The sequence below is a fragment of the Panicum hallii genome, chromosome 2 (assembly GCF_002211085.1).
Source record: "Panicum hallii strain FIL2 chromosome 2, PHallii_v3.1, whole genome shotgun sequence".
NCBI lineage: Eukaryota > Viridiplantae > Streptophyta > Magnoliopsida > Poales > Poaceae > Panicum > Panicum hallii.
Window position 1 is genome coordinate 40,860,353 of NC_038043.1, and position 18,015 is coordinate 40,878,367.

The 18,015-nt window shown below is 42.5% G+C and overlaps 1 protein-coding gene and 1 long non-coding RNA gene across 2 annotated transcripts; both read left to right on the forward strand.

The window, feature by feature from the left end:
• The first annotated feature begins 2,531 nt into the window (after positions 1 to 2,531).
• Positions 2,532 to 6,760, forward strand: LOC112879551 (zinc finger CCCH domain-containing protein 59). Its single transcript, XM_025943823.1, has 10 exons — positions 2,532 to 2,649; positions 2,743 to 3,019; positions 3,331 to 3,454; positions 3,583 to 3,702; positions 3,960 to 4,077; positions 4,606 to 5,024; positions 5,123 to 5,414; positions 5,509 to 5,605; positions 6,148 to 6,293; positions 6,421 to 6,760. Exons 1-10 carry the CDS (start codon positions 2,554 to 2,556, stop codon positions 6,547 to 6,549), a joined length of 1,818 nt encoding a protein of 605 aa, XP_025799608.1. The 5' UTR covers positions 2,532 to 2,553; the 3' UTR covers positions 6,550 to 6,760.
• A 3,316-nt stretch (positions 6,761 to 10,076) lies between these two features.
• LOC112881634 lies at positions 10,077 to 12,135 on the forward strand. Its single transcript, XR_003226498.1, has 4 exons — positions 10,077 to 10,594; positions 10,721 to 10,789; positions 11,095 to 11,648; positions 11,866 to 12,135. It is a non-coding gene; the product is annotated as an uncharacterized LOC112881634 (long non-coding RNA).
• Positions 12,136 to 18,015: the final 5,880 nt, after the last annotated feature.

Below are 18,015 nucleotides of genomic sequence, written 5' to 3' on the forward strand. Positions count from 1 at the left end.
GAGAAGAAAAAAAGCAGCGTCTCTTAACACTAGCAAAAGGACACAGAGCAACCTCCCCAAGACAAAAAGAACCGGCCAACTAATTGAAACACCTACGGAACAAGCAGTTCTTCAAACGCCATCAGACTGCAAGGATAGAAGTTTTAGCTTCAATTTCTGGATGCCTTCTTCCACCCTGCGCCGATCCTCCCCTGCATTCAGAACCGCCCATTTCTGCATACAAGCAACAGTACGAAACAAACCTATTTCAGGAGAGTGGATTACAATGCTAGTAAAGACAAAGTCGCTCCTAATCAGCCACACACTCCAGGTTAGACACCCAAACAAGAACATAAGAAAGTTTTTAAGTTTATTTGGGGCATCCCCAATAATGCTCTCTTGGAAGTCATTTTGAAATATCTAAGTTGTGTTATTGCAATCGCAATTTCAGGACAAGGTTTGCATCGACTCGTACGTGTTCATCAAGAATTTTTCATGTGCAACTGCTACACAATAATAACCAATCAGCCAGCCAAAACTCCATGCTTACGGGTCATAAAAAATTCTAACAAAAATATGACAGTGTACTAGAGGATGCTATATATGATCTACCATCTCCCAAAATTTAATCTCAAGCAACAACATGTACAAGGAGACTAACAAAATAGAATAATGTTCAGTTATTCAGAAACAGGTATACTAGTCACAAGATGAATTATATTTCTTCTCTTTTTACTCCTTATACAAATTGGTGCTAGCTCAAATTTTATGAAACTGTAGATCATTGTATATGCCCTACAACACTATCATAGATTTGACAAAAAATTTCGTGACTCCTATCATGTAGTTTTAGTTGATTGGTTATGCAGTTCAGCTTCCTGTTTGGATCACCCCGACTAAACTTCAGTCCCTGTCACATTGGATATATATTGGATATATATTTGATACTAATAAGAAGTACTAAATATAGACTAATTATAAAACTAATTGCACAGATGGAGGGATAAAAGAATGTCATATATCTCATATCTCAGGAGGCTAATTCACGAGACGAATCCATTGAGTCTAATTAGTCCATGATTTGATAATGTTGTGCTACAGTAATTAGATTTAATAGATCCATCTCGTAAATTAGCCTTCATTTATGCAATTGATTTTATAATTAATCTATATTTAATATTTTAATTAATATCCAAATATACGATATGACACGACCCTCACACGGTGATCGAGCTGTTGATCTTGGCATCATGCTCGTGCGTGCGCAGGCAGCTTGTGCAGGCAACTGGGGTTACCGTGTGTCATGGCCCTTAAATGAGCGGCAGGAAGGCCACATGGGAGAGCCGTTAGTTCAAGCCGTGTGGCCCCAGTGCTGGCAGTTCGCTCCCGACCGGGGCTCATGCTTCCAAACAGAGACGACAGCCGCCCACTGGTTTGGAGCTCAAGGCTCTTTTCCGTTTCGAACTACGCACACTATGACGATTTTTGCACTCCCCATATTTTTTTTTGCTTTCAATCTTTCATGTTGACGCACGTCTAATACGACAATGACACTTCTAATTTACCAAGTGTTTACCGCCGCAATAATGAATTATATTTAAGTATGCAAGTGCATAACCAATAATATTTTCTGGGTCAACTGATAATATGATACGTCTTCTTCTCCTACAACAATTACATGATTGTCATTGAAAAAAATATTTATACCTCGCATCTCTTGTGGTATTAGCCAAAGATGTTGTTAACTCTCTCGGCAATCAAATGATCGCATGATCAAATCGTCCTAGATTCACATACCTATAAATATGAAGTCACGAACAACTTTAAACTACGACAACACGATGACTGAACCATCTGCCGCTACTTCAATTCAATTCCACTCCATTAATCTTCCCTGCTTAGCATGCCTCTTAGAATGATCAATGCACATCCAAGTGGAGTAGCAGTGGACTGGTAGTGGGAAACTCACTGCCTATTTGCCTATTTGGAGGCGGCGCCAGTACTGGTGGACATGCATGGCCAGCATGGACCACACGATGGCGGCTGCCTGTGCCGCATGGTCCATGACATGAACTCTCCGGTGAATTGGTTGCCCAGTTTAACTGAGAAGATTGTAGATGAGCAGTGGTAACGTCTGTTAATGAGATCTGCCAAGTGCACACAGAAATCAATTAAAGCTAAATATTGGAGCATACTTTTTGCAAGTGGTACCAAAGGTTTTTGTAAACTTACCCTGAAAAAGGTCTTTGTAAACAAAATATATATTAACTATAATAGCTGATTGCATAGAATATACTTATTTTTCCTCATTTCATCATACTGTACTCGTAGGGAATATACGAGATGAACTGACATTATTATAAATTAATAAAAAGTTCTCCCTATAATTTTATAAATTAATAAAAAGTTCACCAAGGTCCAGTCGGGTGAAATGCTGGAAGCCTGGTCCAATTACACTAGACACAGTCACAGGCCCAAGACGAGGCCCAAAGGATTCATAGTCCTTACAGATCCAGAGGCCTCTCAATCCCACCTTCGTCGTCGTGCCCAAAAGGCCAAAACCCAGCAGCCCCAATGGCTGCCACCCCGCCGGCCCCGGCGCCGCCGCGCATCCTCCTCGCCGGTGACGCCCACGGCCGCCTCCACCAGCTCTTCAAGCGCGTCAAATCGGTAACCACCCCCATTCCCTCACCGCACCTCTCTCCTCTCCCTCCCCTCGCCGCTGCCGCCGGTCCGTGACTCCGTGCGCTGCCCGCCCCGCAGGTGAACCAGTCGACGGGGCCGTTCCACGCGCTGCTCTGCGTGGGGCAGTTCTTCTCCCCCGAAGGTGACGCCGAGGGGGCGCCGGGGGACGTTGCGGACTACCTCGAGGGGCGCGCCGCCGTGCCCATCCCGACCTACTTCACCGGCGACTACGGCCCGACGGCGCCGCGGCTGCTGTCGAAGGCCGCCGCTGGTGCGCGCGGGTTCGCACCGGGCGGCATCGAGATATGCCCCAACCTCTTCTGGCTCAGGGGCAGCAACCGCTTCACCCTCCATGGTAGGCTCTCCTATTCTACGGCCAATTAATTTCGTTAGCCAACAACACCAAGAGATTTGCTGCTCCATTACTCCATTAGTTAAAATCTGACATGGATCGCTGTAGTGATCATCAAAATCATTCACTATGCTGCACTAATGCAACCTCTGCCTTCCCTAAGTTCAAAATTTAAACCTATTCATGTGCTGCATTCTTAAGCTAATACAAAATTTCATTAAACATTCGTATATCAATGCATGAAAGGCTGAAGCTGAACACGAGCTGATTTAGTGTCACCTTACTCCAGCACTTCCATACATCAATGTTTGTAGGTTTGTCGGTGGTTTATTTGTCGGGGAAGAAGGGACCAGGAGGGCCTGGCTGCTACAGCCAGGATGATATCGATGCCCTGCGGGCTCTTGCAGAAGAGCCAGGGATCGTTGATCTGTTCTTGACATATCCTTTTTTTTATTATATTGTTTGTTCCACTGCCGCTAGTATTAATATTGAGTTGCTTTGATTTAGCATCTATTCTGGATGCTTACTTACACATTGGGTTCCCTTGACTGTAAATGTGATTGCACTAACGAATGGCCAACTGGAGTGGTGAATGGGGCTGACATTTCTAATGTGCCTAATCAGGTTTTGGATCCTCATGGGTATGATCCTGTTGTTGCTGAATTGGTTGCCGAGATTAAGCCAAGGTTTGGTTTCTGACCTCATACACAAAAAGGAAAATGATTTTTGAGAAAGTCACCTTAAAGCACCCTAATTACACATAGTTTCTGAATGGCTGTATGCTGATTTTGTACAATGAGGCCACTAATTACTATGGAGTTACTGACTACTAACTTAACCAGATCAGTAGTTTGTGTAGTATGTAGCAGAAGACAGAATGTATACTGATCCGGAATTGCGACACTGTTTGATCCAGAATTGTGGCATTGTTTGTTTCATGCAGATATCATATTGCCGGTACCAAAGGTGTCTTTTATTCAAGGGAACCCTATGTCAATGATTCTGCTGCACATGTTACCCGCTTTATTGGACTTGCTAATGTTGGAAACAAAGAAAAGCAGGTATATATACTTGTCAAGTCAACTTCCTAAAAAAACAAAATCTGTTCGTTTCATTTTTATACTACCTTTGTCCTCTATTGTAAATGGTACACTACTCTATCAAGTCACTGAAGTGCAACTTTGACTAGCCATTTTTTTGGTTGTAATGTATTTATAGAGCACAGCAAAAGTAATACTGTTCCAAAACTACCTTTCAAGATAAACCACATCATTTTCAAATGTATCCAAGTTGAACACATAAAAAGTAAATTTAATCATTTTTAAATAGTTGACTGCAGACAACCCAAAGTATCACTTATTTCTGACTAGAGGGAGTATGTTTGAAGAATTTCCTTGTTCCTTCTGAGCTACAAAAAAAACATTCGGTTTTTCTTATAATCATTATGTCTCAAAGCACCATTTACTTTCCAGTTATATTGTTACCTACTGGTAAAATAGTTCTTTAAATGTGCTGCTTCACTGATATGTTGCAACTGCTGAGAATTTTAAGTCATTAATTGGCTACTCCTTATTGCATACACTTTTCAGAAATTTATTCATGCGATTTCTCCTACTCCAGCATCTACCATGTCCAGTGCTGATATCCATGCCAAGCCTCCAAATTCTACTTTATCACCTTATGCTGCTCCAGCACAATCAGTCCCTATTGAAGAAGCTCCAAAACGTCCAGCTGACAATACTGATGCGCAATATTGGCGTTATGATGTCAAGCGGCAAAGGCAAGGGGAAGCTGAGGGGGGTAGATTGTGTTTCAAATTTACATCCTCAGGGTCCTGTCCACGAGGGAGTAAATGCAACTTTAGGCATGATGAGGAGGCAGTGGAGCATTACCAGAGAAATGTCTGTTTCGATTTTCTAAACAAAGGAAAATGCGAGAGGGGCCCGGAGTGTAAGTTTGCACACAGCCTGTCAGGGGACACTTCTATAAGAGATTCAAGACCTCGTAGGTGAGCCAAATCTCTCTTTCTGTCAGTCTAATCCGGTGGGTCATTCCTTTTGTGCTGGGATTTACCTCATTCTATATTTTTCAATTCTGTGAACGAAGGCGTGTGGAGAGCAGTTGCTGGTTCTGCTTGTCGAGTCCAGATGTTGAGTCACATCTTGTCATTAGTATCGGAGAAGCTTACTACTGTGCACTTGCAAAGGGGCCGCTTGTTCCAAATCATGTTCTGATGATACCTGTTGAACACTGCCCCAGTACATTAATGATGCCCTCGGAAGCAGAGGTAGAACTTGCGAGATATAAAAATGCTCTGGTTGAGTACTTTGAGAAGCAAGGAAAGACAACAGTATTCTTTGAGTGGGTTTCACAGAGCTCCCGCCATGCAAACCTTCAGGTAAGGATACCTTTCGCCAGATAAAGCTTGTATCTGTAGTGAACTTTTTTCCTCATATTACAATACATGGTAATCCACTAAATTTCTTGCATAGGCTGTTCCAGTACCATTTCCTAAAGCAGATGCAGTTAATAAGATATTTCATCTAGCAGCAAAAAAACTGGGATTTGAATTCTCTGTGGTGAATCCAGGTGAGGCTTTATGCATTTTCCCCTTATGTACATTAGTTGACTAAACTTGAGGAAGGAACAATGCTTTATTGCATGCAATAGGCACATACATGCTCTTTATCATCTAGTAGTCCAAATTCCCACTTGTCTGAAACATCTGATTTATTGCTCTTCGCACATAATTAATTATTTATACTTCTTTATTTAGTACATCATGCATCCATGCTTATGTACTATTGTGATACATGATGTTGCCTCTTGAGAGTTAAGATAGACCCTCATTTATCGGAATGCGCTGAAGACAGCTATATTCTTTGTTGGTTTGCATGAACTATGGTAATCAGTTGCTTCAACACTGTCATAAAACTTGTTTTCAATAGGAACAGAACTAGCTTTCAGTAAGTGTTGATTGTCCCTAGAGTGTTTTTGTGGGAAGGCTATTTCCACCTCAATTTCTGTGAAGTTACTTCGGTTCAATTTCAGTACTTTTGAGGGTTCGACCATCAGTAAATGATAGATACATTCAATTTCTGTTAGCATTGAGTTCTGATTTGTTTTTACAGATGGCGGTGCAAAAGTAGCTAGAGAATCATTGATATCTCAGTCTGAAAGCAAATCAAGCCTTTTTTATGTTGAGCTCCCGGAAGGCAAAATACTCTTGCATAACATTGACAGTAATGAGAAGTTCCCTGCCCAGTTTGGACGTGAGGTATGAGATACGAGCCTCACCAGCACCTTTTCAGCTTAATAGGACAAACTAGTTGAGATCAGAAAGAAAGTAGTGAGACTGCAATAAACTAAACGTTCGCTGTCCCCCCTTTTGTCATGTCTAACAGGTTTTAGCGGGATTGCTAAGCATGGCGGATCGTGCAGATTGGAGAAACTGCAAGCTTTCGAAGGAAGAAGAGATTCAAATGGTGGATGATTTCAAACAAGGTTTCTGCGAGTTTGATCCCGCGGAGTGAAAGAACATGCCCTGTTTCTGTCCGAGGCACGGGCCTCACTGAGTTTCTAACGGGAACTTGCATTTGATTATAACTGAATGCACATTTGCACTGTTTTCGGTGTAATATTGGAGTAGCTCAGATGTGTACGCCTGGAAATTGGACATTATGTTGAGGAGTCACATGATGTATTTTTTTTGGAAAGGAACCGGCAAGAGTTTTGCCGTTCTTATCTTAATGTAGAAGAGTGAAATAAAATTAACAAGACCTATGCCAAAAAAAAGATACAAAACGCTGCGGTGTAGCCTAATCTCCCGACCACAAATCACTCATACATTTCCCGGAAAAAAATGTACGAGTCGTATGAGGCACACGATGTAGAGACTAGAGATTTGGGTGCTGTGATATCTGAAGTGAGCGCGCCACGTGCGTCGCAGTAGCTAGCGCCGCCATCGTCGCCTATGTCAATGGTGACGCAGTGGCTAGCGAGAGCCATGTCTCGTGCCATTATATTTTTACGAGGAGTAAGAAGAACGGGTTAAGGTATCCTCAGATTGTACTTTTATTAGCTTCATAACGACGCAGAGGTGTGGTGGACGGCGGGCTTGCTTGGTGCAGACTCCGAGTCGGACTTGGAGCTGCATGCCGTCGGACTATGTATTCTACAGTATACACAACAGAAGTCTCCGACTTGGAGCCGCTGAGCCAAAGATGCCCAATGCTGAATCTACAGAGTTCGATCCGACTCCTAAGAGTTATTTTATAACGGATTAATGAAAACCACCCAGCGTAATTTTCTTCCTTTTTTATTTTTTTTTCTTGCCTAGTTCCAGCGGTAACTAAGTTTGTTCTCGAAATTTTTCTTCCAAACTAAATATTAAATTTTGCTTCCAAAATTTTTGCTTCTGATTTTTTCTTCAAAAGTTACTTTTAAAATCTTTTGTCTCCCAAATTTGATCTTATGTTTTTGCTTCTGAATTTTTTCTCAAAACTTTTTCTCCCAAATTTGTTCTTAATTTTTCCCCAAAATTTTTCTCCTGAAATTTTGTTCAAGATTTTTTTAAAGTTCCACTGAAAGTTTGTTTCAAAAATTTTCCCAAACTTTTTTTCTAATTCTTTTTTGCAATTTTTCATTTATGACCTTTTATATAATTTTTCTCTTTCTTCGATTTTTATCTTTGCTATTTGATCAAACTTTGTGTATATAAATATTTGTCTTATCAAAATAGAAAGAGAAAATGATATGTGAAAAATAATATAGGTGTTGGAGGACACACGGGTGGTAGTTAACTACCTGGTCGATTTCGGAAATCGACCGTACAGAGGCGCTCGGTAGGGTCGCCCCATAAATTAGATGGCCTCGCCAAAGATGGCGGTTGGCCTGTCAAGGCGCTGCCCGACCTTAACAACCATCAAGATAATGGAACTGCAGCGATCACACCGCCAGGGCCCTAATCATCAAAGCTTTGCACAACCGAATTTCAATGACCCACCCTTTGAACAAGAGATGAAGTTGCCAACTCAATACTAGGCCCATAAATCTACATATATGTGTCTACAATTCTCAACAATTGTGAATATTGATGTTATTAACTAATAGGAATTTTTCTCTTAAATATCAAGAATCAGCCACAATGATGAAGTTTGCACTACTTCTATTGCTCCTTAAACATTGAACAAAAGAAAGTCAAGATTATGAGTCCTCTACAAATACCATGACACCAAACACTAAAATTAACTTTCCATGGTAACAATATAAATTGTATGTGAGATAATTCTCATTAACTTTCTAGGATCTAGATATTTTTAGCATATCATTGTTAGCATGAGACTTTGATGAGCACAAGGTGCTTATGTGCTAAGGTGAGATTTCTATCAGCACACAATGTAGGATTACAAAGTTTATTGATTTAGTGGAAGAGAAACATATAGACACTAAGTATCCATCACCATGGTGCATCTTACTAGGGCAAGTAGTGGGATCGAGAAGCTTAATAGACATGATCATGGCTATTAGAGGACCTACATAGCCAAATCTATAAAGTGAAAACCTACAATAGGTTGATGAGAGGCTAAACATCTCTATTAATTTTTTTCTTGAATACACAGAAGAGCTGTGTATCATTGCATTAAGAACATCTCTATTAATATAAATATTAATAAATTAGAGCGCACTAGGATTAGGAAAATGTGTAGAAAACCAGTGTCGAGCCATTTGTTCAACATTTTGATCAACAATCGGGTTAGCAACATCAAACATATCACATCTCATCCGAGGATGACGGTCACCACGATGGGAAGAACGTGGTCCGTCATATCTTTGAGACCCAAGGTCACATGTACGCTGTCCATAGTCAGCATAACTAGGAACACGCCTGGCAAACCTACCATAAGCACTCGATCTAATACCACCAACACGACTGATCTGAGGAGCTGGTCTAGATGCATATACACCATGAGCAAGGTGGTACATGTCCTAGTTGACCCACTCACACTCACGCCTCAAAACTTTCTTCCTCCGAAAGCAAAACTCCTCAAGGTGACCCTCTTGGTGACAATACTCACAGTGGAACCTCACAGGTTTCTCTGGCTGTGGGTTAGCTTTCGGCTGAGGGTTCACTCTTGGCTGTGGGTTCGCGCTCACAAACTTCATGGGTTATGGTATTTTGGCTTTATGCTTTGGAGGGTACTCCCTAGGAGGATCTATAAGTGTATCAATTTTGTTCCTCAGGTGGTTGGATTTTTTCACCCAAACAGCTCCCTTAGGTGGTTGTTTTTTGACTCAACAAACACTCCATCTTTGAGGTTGCACTCTGAGTTTGGTTTCTCTCTACTTAGCTTAGGTGGCTCAGGTGTGATGGAGGTTGCCAGTTTGTCACTTGGTTTCTCACTACTGCACTTACCAACTGTTTTATACAACCAGTGAAACTTCTTATGTTCAATCACACTTTCAATTCCAAAACCATCAGCCTTTTTGAACATTTTAATCATAAGACCCAACTGGATTTCCTACTCGACACCATAAGTAGGTATTCTCATCATCAGTGGTTTGCTTAGCAAGAACTGTGTACAAGTAGGTATTCTCATCATCAGTAGTTTGCTTAGAAAGTTTAAGCTCATGCAGTTCAGCAACATATGCTGGACAAACATGAACCTTAGATTTAGCAATAAAAAAAGTTCTCTCAAGGTTCCTAATCCTAACACAAACTAACTATGTAAAGCAGGACAAGACTTGCAAACACCAAGCAACATAGGTCTAGATTTAACTTCATCTAAAGCACTTCTAGTTTTTTCGAGTTCATCAACTAAAGAAACATGCTTAGATTGCAAAAAAGCTAAACTAGCCACCAGGGATTGGAGGTCAGCTTCAGAAGCGGCGGGCTTGGATTCTTTCTCCTTCTTCTTGGTGGTGCTTTTTCTTGCCGGCCATGCTCGTTGCCATGAGTCGTTTCACTCGCATACGCTCGGGAGCTGAGGATTGGGATGGTGGAGAAACGCTCTAGAGGAGGAGGGAGCTAGCATGAGAAGAGGAACCGGGAATGGCGTGGATATGTATTTGCACTACAACACGAACCCATGTTTAGCGACAGATGTTTTGCAGTGGAAATAAGATGTGTTGCCGTCCGTCCCTCCTTTCAACCTCCTAGACCAAAATAAAAACTACCCCCAAGCCATCCCTAATCTACGAGACTAATTCCTTCTCTTGCGCATAGGGTTCCAGCACCCCTCCCACAATTCTCCTCCATGTCATTTCGGTGGCGGTGGATTGTTCGATTCCTCATCAGCCCTCCACAACACCTGCTGTAGGGAGACTACCTTGAGGCCCGCAGATCATGGACTCGCCGCCGGAGTCTCCATCGAGTCTGCGCTGCTGCCTTCCTCCATGGGGGGTAGGTTCCATAGAGAGCACAACGATCTGCTCCCCTCAGCCAATTCTGTCAGATCCCGTGGCGATGAGAAGAAGGGAGATCGCTGCCGGATGACCGGATCTGAAGGAGGGATATCGCCTTCTCATCCTATCTGCACCGTCATTCCCTTCCAAACGGCGCCCTCTCTCCTGCCCCAGGTATGCACTTCACTCCTGACAACGCCACATCCCTGTGCTTGCCTGCCCGCACCCCCCCCCCCACCAAGAATTGATCTATGAAATTTCGTGCATCAATTGTTTACTAATGTCTTCAGATTTGATCAGGGTGCAGGTTCAACACTTCTGTCATATCTGAATTGATTTGATTACCCATCTGAAAGTGAGATGTAACAGGTATTCCTTTGTTTTTGTCATTATATTGGTCTGACATTAGTGCCAGTAATTGCGAAGTAGTGGATATGTGCTAACTGTGTAAAGACATGTAAAGACTGGATAGTAGAATTGATCTGCATAGAAAAGGTCAAATTTTACAGTGAATGTGTTTCCTTTCAGTGCAATTTGTATCGTCTAATTTAATTAAAGTAAAGATCAGTAGCTTCTAATTGACAATAGAAATATAGAGTCGTTTCTTGCAGTGTTCCATATTGTATTTTTACCAGACGTGTCACTATGATTACCTTACCATTAAGTTTTTGCAGGATTCTTAACATGTGGGAGTTAAAGCCTGAACGATTCCGCTGTAGAAAATCTGACTTGAAGAGTTTCTGAGTACTCAGGTGTGAAAGTTCTGTTTAGTTTAAGTTTTTATCAGAGTACACATATATTCTTATGCACTTGTCATGTGAATAATATGCAAAAGCTGGCTGTCCATAGAGAACTTGAGCAGCCTGGAGAACAGAGCAATTTCTGGCCTGTTCTGTCGTTTTGGTCTCATTCTTTCTATCCATGATTCAATTATAAGTTTTCTCTTGGCTATACTGCCGTGCCAGTAAGAAAACCTTTTCTCTTTCATTTTCCTGAATATTTCTATCTGTAAGCAGTAACCACCGCAACAAAGCAAAATGATTGCTTCTTGTTTTTTTCCCTCTTTTCTGTACAGTGATGATGATATCCTTTGTAGGTATTTTTGAAGCAACCTCTTTGGAGCGCTCAAAGAAAAGCCCTTTTTAGAGACCCATATACTGTGAAAATGAGGTGCTCCACAATCAGATGCCAATTTCAGCACTTCTAAGCTGAAGAATGTAATACCTGGGTGAGATGCACTCAAAACTTAATTTATGTGTGTTTTCTTCGGTATGAGTTTGGCACTACTTATCAGCTATTCTGTTCAACTGTGGGGATACTTTAGGGCGCTGCAACAAAATACTTGTATACACTTACTATATTTTTCTTTTTTTCCCATACAATATTTGATCAAATGGACAGATCTGCTATATCTTGCTAAATGCCGTGGTTTATTTTTGATCAAGGTTCATAAAAGTTCTGAAAGAGCTGGAACACAGGAATTTCAGTCCTGCTTCCGAGATGAAAAGACTGCAAGACACATCATGCATATGTTTTGTTGTACAATTGAGGATGTGGAGCACGAAGGATCATTTGAGTGGATGCATTTCGTGATAAATTAGTCATATGTTCAATTTCAGTGTTTTATATCCCTGTATGCTATCAACAACCATGTAAAGATAATCCTTGTAACTGAAATTATTTTTCTAATAAGATCATTTTTTTATTTTTTATCACGCTTGAGTGGAACGTTCAAGTTCGGATTGTCTAGGGCTTGTGGAATATGTTGTGATATAAATATCATAGTTCTTTGTTTATTATATATGAAAAGCTTGGACCTTGAGACACCAATGCATAGTAAGTGTTGCCAGCATCCGTTGCAAAGCTTGCAACATTTTGTTTGCACTGCTTACCAACGTATATGTACATGTTGCCGTAGACCATTGCAACACCACCTATAGCAACGTATATCAAATGCGTTGGTGCAGACCCTTGCAACACTTATTTGCGTTTCTAGCAACGCATATATCCGTTGGTAAAGGGATGGTGCTCTCGTAGTGTTGGAAGCGGCGGTGGCTGCGAGATGGAGGAAGACGAAAGGCCAAAATGCAAGTGAAAGAGTGAGTGAAAACCCTATATTTACTCCGGGATTAAATAACCTGCGGCTGCTACTCTGGAGGGCTAACAGTCACTGTGTAGAAGCCGATGAGTCTTTTATTAGATAAGATTTGTTTTGAGAGGTAATTTAGAGTTTCTTTGTGAAAGTTATTTGTTTAACTTTTTTTAGGGATGTCATCCCGAAAAAAGAGGTTTTCAAATTTTTGACCTAATTTATCTATTTTAACCATCAATTCAAATTCTTAACTTATTCTATAATGCATGCTACGACTTTTTGGATCTTTTTTTAAAATTTGAGATTTGGATTCAAGGCTCGAGGGCTGCAGAACACGTATCATCGATGATTATTTTTCAAAACTTTGGAAGATAAAGACCGGAAGATTCAAGACTAAATTGATTTTCAGTCTGATTCTTCGATTTTACCTAAGGCTCAAGGGCTACTCCATATGGAAGTATTCGGAAGACACCTTCAACATGAAGTTTCGGAAGAACTTAAAGATGCCTTTAGAAGTACTCGGAAGCCTGCAATACTCGACTACGGAGAGCTCGGGGACTTGTCAGACCCTGAACCACGGGACTGAGTATATGCCATAGACTTTCTAGAATTAGGGATGGGGCATGTCCCATACCTTAGACCTGTTGTAACTACTCGGACACGAGTAGGACTAGTCGGAACAGAAGGAAACTACCCGAGTAATACTCGGGTAGGACTCCTAAGCTCGCATTTGGCTAGAATTCCATGTAACCTTGTTGCCTCAGACTATATAAGGGCGGGCAGGGACCCCCTCCAAAATACATCAAACCCTAAGGCAATACAAGCCATCATACAGGATGTAGGGTATTACGCTCATCGTGATCCGAACCTATCTAAATCTTTGTATTCCTTGCAACTTCGAGTTCGTGATCTCAGCGACACCTCACCTATAATCTGCCACCTCGGGGGTATCCCTCGGTGGGCTTAGCGGTAAAACACCGATACCATCGAAGTAGGGAGGCGCGGTAAAAGAAGAATGCTCACAGATCACCATTTTGGACCACAAAACCGATTAAGGTGGAGTGATCCTAACCAAAGCTCTGATACAACTGAAGGATCAAAATAACGACTAGAGGGGGTGAATAAGAGCCTACAAAATTCTTGGTGAAAATCATGGCCTATATCCTAGAATCAACCCAAAAGCTCACACTACTAGTAAGATCAAGAACACGTAGCTATAGGAAAGCTACTAGACTTAGGAATCAAACTAGAAAGCAAACTTGAGAAGTGGAAGCAAGCATTGAAGATTTCATGTGACAACCTGAGAGCACAAGTCGGTTCAGCCAGGTTGGACTGGCTCAGCCTATGTAATAATAAAAAGCGAGACCTCAACTCGGCTCAGCTGGTCATGATCGACTCAGGCGGTGTACAAACTCGGCTCAGCCTATGTAACTCGGCTCAACTGGTGTCAAAACCGAGGGCTCAACTCGGCTCAGCCTGTTTTGTACTAACTTAGCCGAATTGCACAGAAAAACAGCCCATGAAACAAAGTCAACACCCCAAAAGTGGATCAAACGGACTCCAAATTTTATAAAATTTTGTCCATAGCTTTGCAACAACTTGGTGAGTCTTTGCTCAAAAAATCTCCTCAAAAGATCCAGACTTCACCATGGATTTCATGGATTTCAATCAAGAACGCATGAACTTGAAGTTTGATGAAAAACTCTAGATCCGGCAAGCACGAGTTTGCCATCAAGATTCGACTGACTCACGAGGAATTCATTTATACAACATGAGGACTAGCCTCCTCCCTTCATCCACCTTTTAGAAATCAGAGATCAAGAGATAGAGGTGCTCATCCTCTCCTCTCACTCTCCTCTCTCACTAAACCACTTGGTTAGCCTCTCAAAAGTAAAATTAGGGTTTCAAGAGGGGCAAAAAAGCATCTCTGCAACCAGCCATCCCTCTATATATAGGTTCATGGTAAAAGATGAAAATACCCCTAATACTATAATTAGGATAACCACCCACGTAGGGGTATTTTGGTCCTACTCATTGCAGATGCATCAAACGGACACGCCGTTTTCATGATTTTGCTTCGCCTCGATGCAAGCTTGGCGATGCGGCCAAGTGCCCTCCGACTCGGCCATCCGGCGACTGGACGTGCCTCTGGTTTTGGGGTCCAAACCGGCAAACCTGCCTGCATGGTGGTTTTGAGGTCCAAACCACCCAAACCGTCCATCTCCACTTGGCCGCTATGCGACCTTCTCGATGTCGACGCGTATCCGGCCTCCGCCAAGCCTTGTACACCTCCGTTCCGCTTGACTCGACCTACGTATGCCGTTTCATCTGTCCATGTACTCTCGCTCTTCAGTGCCACACGTTGATCGCCCTTGACTCCGCCCGGAGTCCTCGGATCCCTCAGTCCAAGCCTACTCATATCCATCCTTCACCGCTCTTGGTCCATCAGTCGACCGTCACGTCGCATCCTGCCCCAGCACATCACAAGCCAAGAGATACATCAATCCACACAACGTTGCCAATCAATTATCATCTAAGGGTGACCGCCATTGGTCCTCAATTTTTTTCTTTCTTGTACGACAATTAGCAATTATTTCCTAATTGCAATGCATGTCAATTTTTTTCTAATTACCATGCATGGTAAGAATCTTATATGATAATCAGGGGCAACTGTCTTCTCCTGCCAATACGTATGGCAAAGCAATTCATATTTCTTGCCTAATAACTAATTGCAATACCCGTCAATTAATTTTCTAATTTAAATGTATTTGATCAAAAATTGATTGTTAGATTTAGACCATGTTTACTATAATTTTTTTAAAAATACATGCAAACCGCAATTATGTCTTTAGTAGTACTCCCTTGATACTCTCTCCATTCCAAATTATTAGCCGTTTTAGCATTTCTGGATGCATAGTCTTTGCTAGGTGCATAGCAAAGGAGAATTTTTAGAGGTGATCCGTGACAGTGGGGTCTCCTGGCATACGAGCAGTTGCCGTATACGCATCGTATGGAGTAAAAGGGAGACCGGGAGACGCTTACAAAGAAATCGAATTTTGTAGCTAGCTAGAGGAAAAAGGAACGTCACCAGTTCCAATGATGTGTGACATGTATTTCAGCGTATTACGTTAAGGTTACGGAAACGGGACACATCAATGCAAAGGAGCCCAAGAGAAATTAAACACGTTGCTGCGCTCGGAGAGTCACGGCGAGGTCTGCGTCGACTGCGCCTTCCGCATGCGTTTCGTTCAGCGGAACTGGCGGTGCTGCATCTGCCGGGCGTTCTGCCCCACCGTCGTCGTCACGAAGCAGGCCGCCATGGGCGGCGGTGGCGGCGAGCAGCAGCATGACGGAACCGCCTTCCCCGGCCCGCCCCTGGCGGCCGGCGGCGCGGGCAAGGTGGGCATGGCCCTCTCGTATCACAACGGCATGGCTGCCCACTTCGACGACCAAGGCCAGTACGATAGGGTGAGGAAGAAGTGCCTGGTGGACTCAGCTCAGAACCGCCGCCACGCATCCCAGGACTCGCCCACGGATTCGTTGATTTTGTTGAGAATTGGTGTAGCTGTGATAACGCTAATTGGGCTCGGAACTGGTGTTCCCATCGCGATGCACGTGGCTCAAAATTGGAATATGAGGAATACTCATTGTGGTCGCCTGCGGCCTTCTCTTCGGTGCTGCTGGATACGTCTCTTTGAAGTTTACTTAAACAAGTCCCGAACCATGACTCATTTGTACTACTATGTATTCGTCACATCCAGAAATATTAGATTAGTCCAAAATCAAAAGAGAAAATATCTTTTCGAACTCCGGATCGTCAACATGTAATTTCCACATATTCTCCAATGATAAAAACCCATGACATTATTTGTATCATTGATATTATTTATATCGGTATATACGATTTATACGGAGAATATACATCAACAGATGCCCCTTTCCGTATATAAATAATCAAAAGAGAAGATATATACGATCTCAAAGGGGCATCTGTTGACACGGATTTTGACCCTTCCCTATATACGTGAAATTGTATATAAATAATATTAATGATAAAAAAATTATTTAAATATAAAGATAAATATTCTTCAATTAGTGATCAATATAATTTTACATTGCCCATGAAATTATATATTTTTAAAAGGATAAAAATATACACCGCTTGCCGGGGATATGGCTAGCGGACAGGAGCACACGACCTATCAACAAACCATTGTATCCATGCCAACATATGCATGTGGACCAAAAAAATTCTCTGGCTAATTAAGTAATTAGTTGTTGAGAGAATTTAACACATATGTACATGATACCTTGTTGATCAAGTGAAAATAAAACAAAATGTATAAAGGAAAACAAGTAGCCTATAAACATCCCCAAACTCTACATGCTCCCTCCGTTGGAACCCTAGCGCAGACGGCAGCAGGCGACGGGGCGGCACCAGAAGAGTGGGGTTCGCGCGGCGACCCGGCGCGGGTGCTTGCGGCGGCGGAAAGCAGGCGCGCGGCGGGGCCAGGATCGGGCCCCCAGGCGCGCACGGTGGGGCTCGCGCGGCCGGCCAGGCGGAGGCTCGCGCGGCCCCCCACCCAGGCGCGCACGGCCACCCCTGCCCGTTCATTCCCCCATGCCCTGATCTGGATCTCTCTCGATTCGTATGTTTGTCGTGGTGGTTCTGACGGTGGCGTGCGAGATACATTACTGAAAGTTCCTGCGGCGAGTCATCTGTGTAATGGGGATAGACGACTGCATATTAATTGAAATGTGTAGGGTGATGTGTTTGGGTTGTATATGTGATGCAGATGGTTCTACTTGCCTGAAGTTTTGGTTGGTCCATCCGGCTAATCTATGTTGCAGCTCCATGTGACAAGCATACGATTCGGGGTACCCGACCCACATGCCAGGGACTCAGATTGACCCAACATGTCATTGTGACATGAGTGTCAAATCTTGAAAGGCTTTAATTGACTTTTTGTAGCCTATAAACATGGACTGAGTTCGGCCCGAAGGGAAGCGGCTAGGTGTAGTTTTAGATGTAGTCTTAACATCTTTGTTTCTCACCATGTGAAATAACTCTTGGATATTGTAAAATATACTCAAAATATGAATTAATAAAGAAGAATGGTTCTTGATCCAGTTCTTGTCTGTGTTTAAAACTCGCCTTGCACGGTTATAAGTTAACTCTTATAAGCGTGCGATGGCTGTTCTTTCTAGCTCCTAGTTGGGGGCGTGACATGTCCAGTAATTGCAGTTGATGCTCAAGCTTCAACGGTGGCACCTCGACTGGTTCAACAACGTCTTGTTGAGCATGAAAGACATGTTGAACTAGCTACTAGTACTCAGAGCATGAAACTTGAAGATCTCAGGATGCAAATGTGTGATAGGAAGATGGAAATGTGTCAAATGAAGATCCAAAATTGAGAGATAAAAGGAAACATTGCTGACTTGAAGCTGTAGGTGGCTGATGTGGAGTTGGAGTTGGTAGCGTTGGAATTGTTATAGCTGTAAT

Excerpts from the sequence above, each read along its gene's own strand:
- LOC112879551 (XM_025943823.1), top strand. The coding sequence starts at position 2,554 with ATGGCTGCCACCCCGCCGGCCCCGGCGCCGCCGCGCATCCTCCTCGCC. Across the intron at positions 3,703-3,959 it reads GTTGCCGAGATTAAGCCAAG|ATATCATATTGCCGGTACCA; the intron begins GTTTGGTTTCTG and ends TGTTTCATGCAG. Across the intron at positions 5,606-6,147 it reads ATTCTCTGTGGTGAATCCAG|ATGGCGGTGCAAAAGTAGCT; the intron begins GTGAGGCTTTAT and ends TTGTTTTTACAG.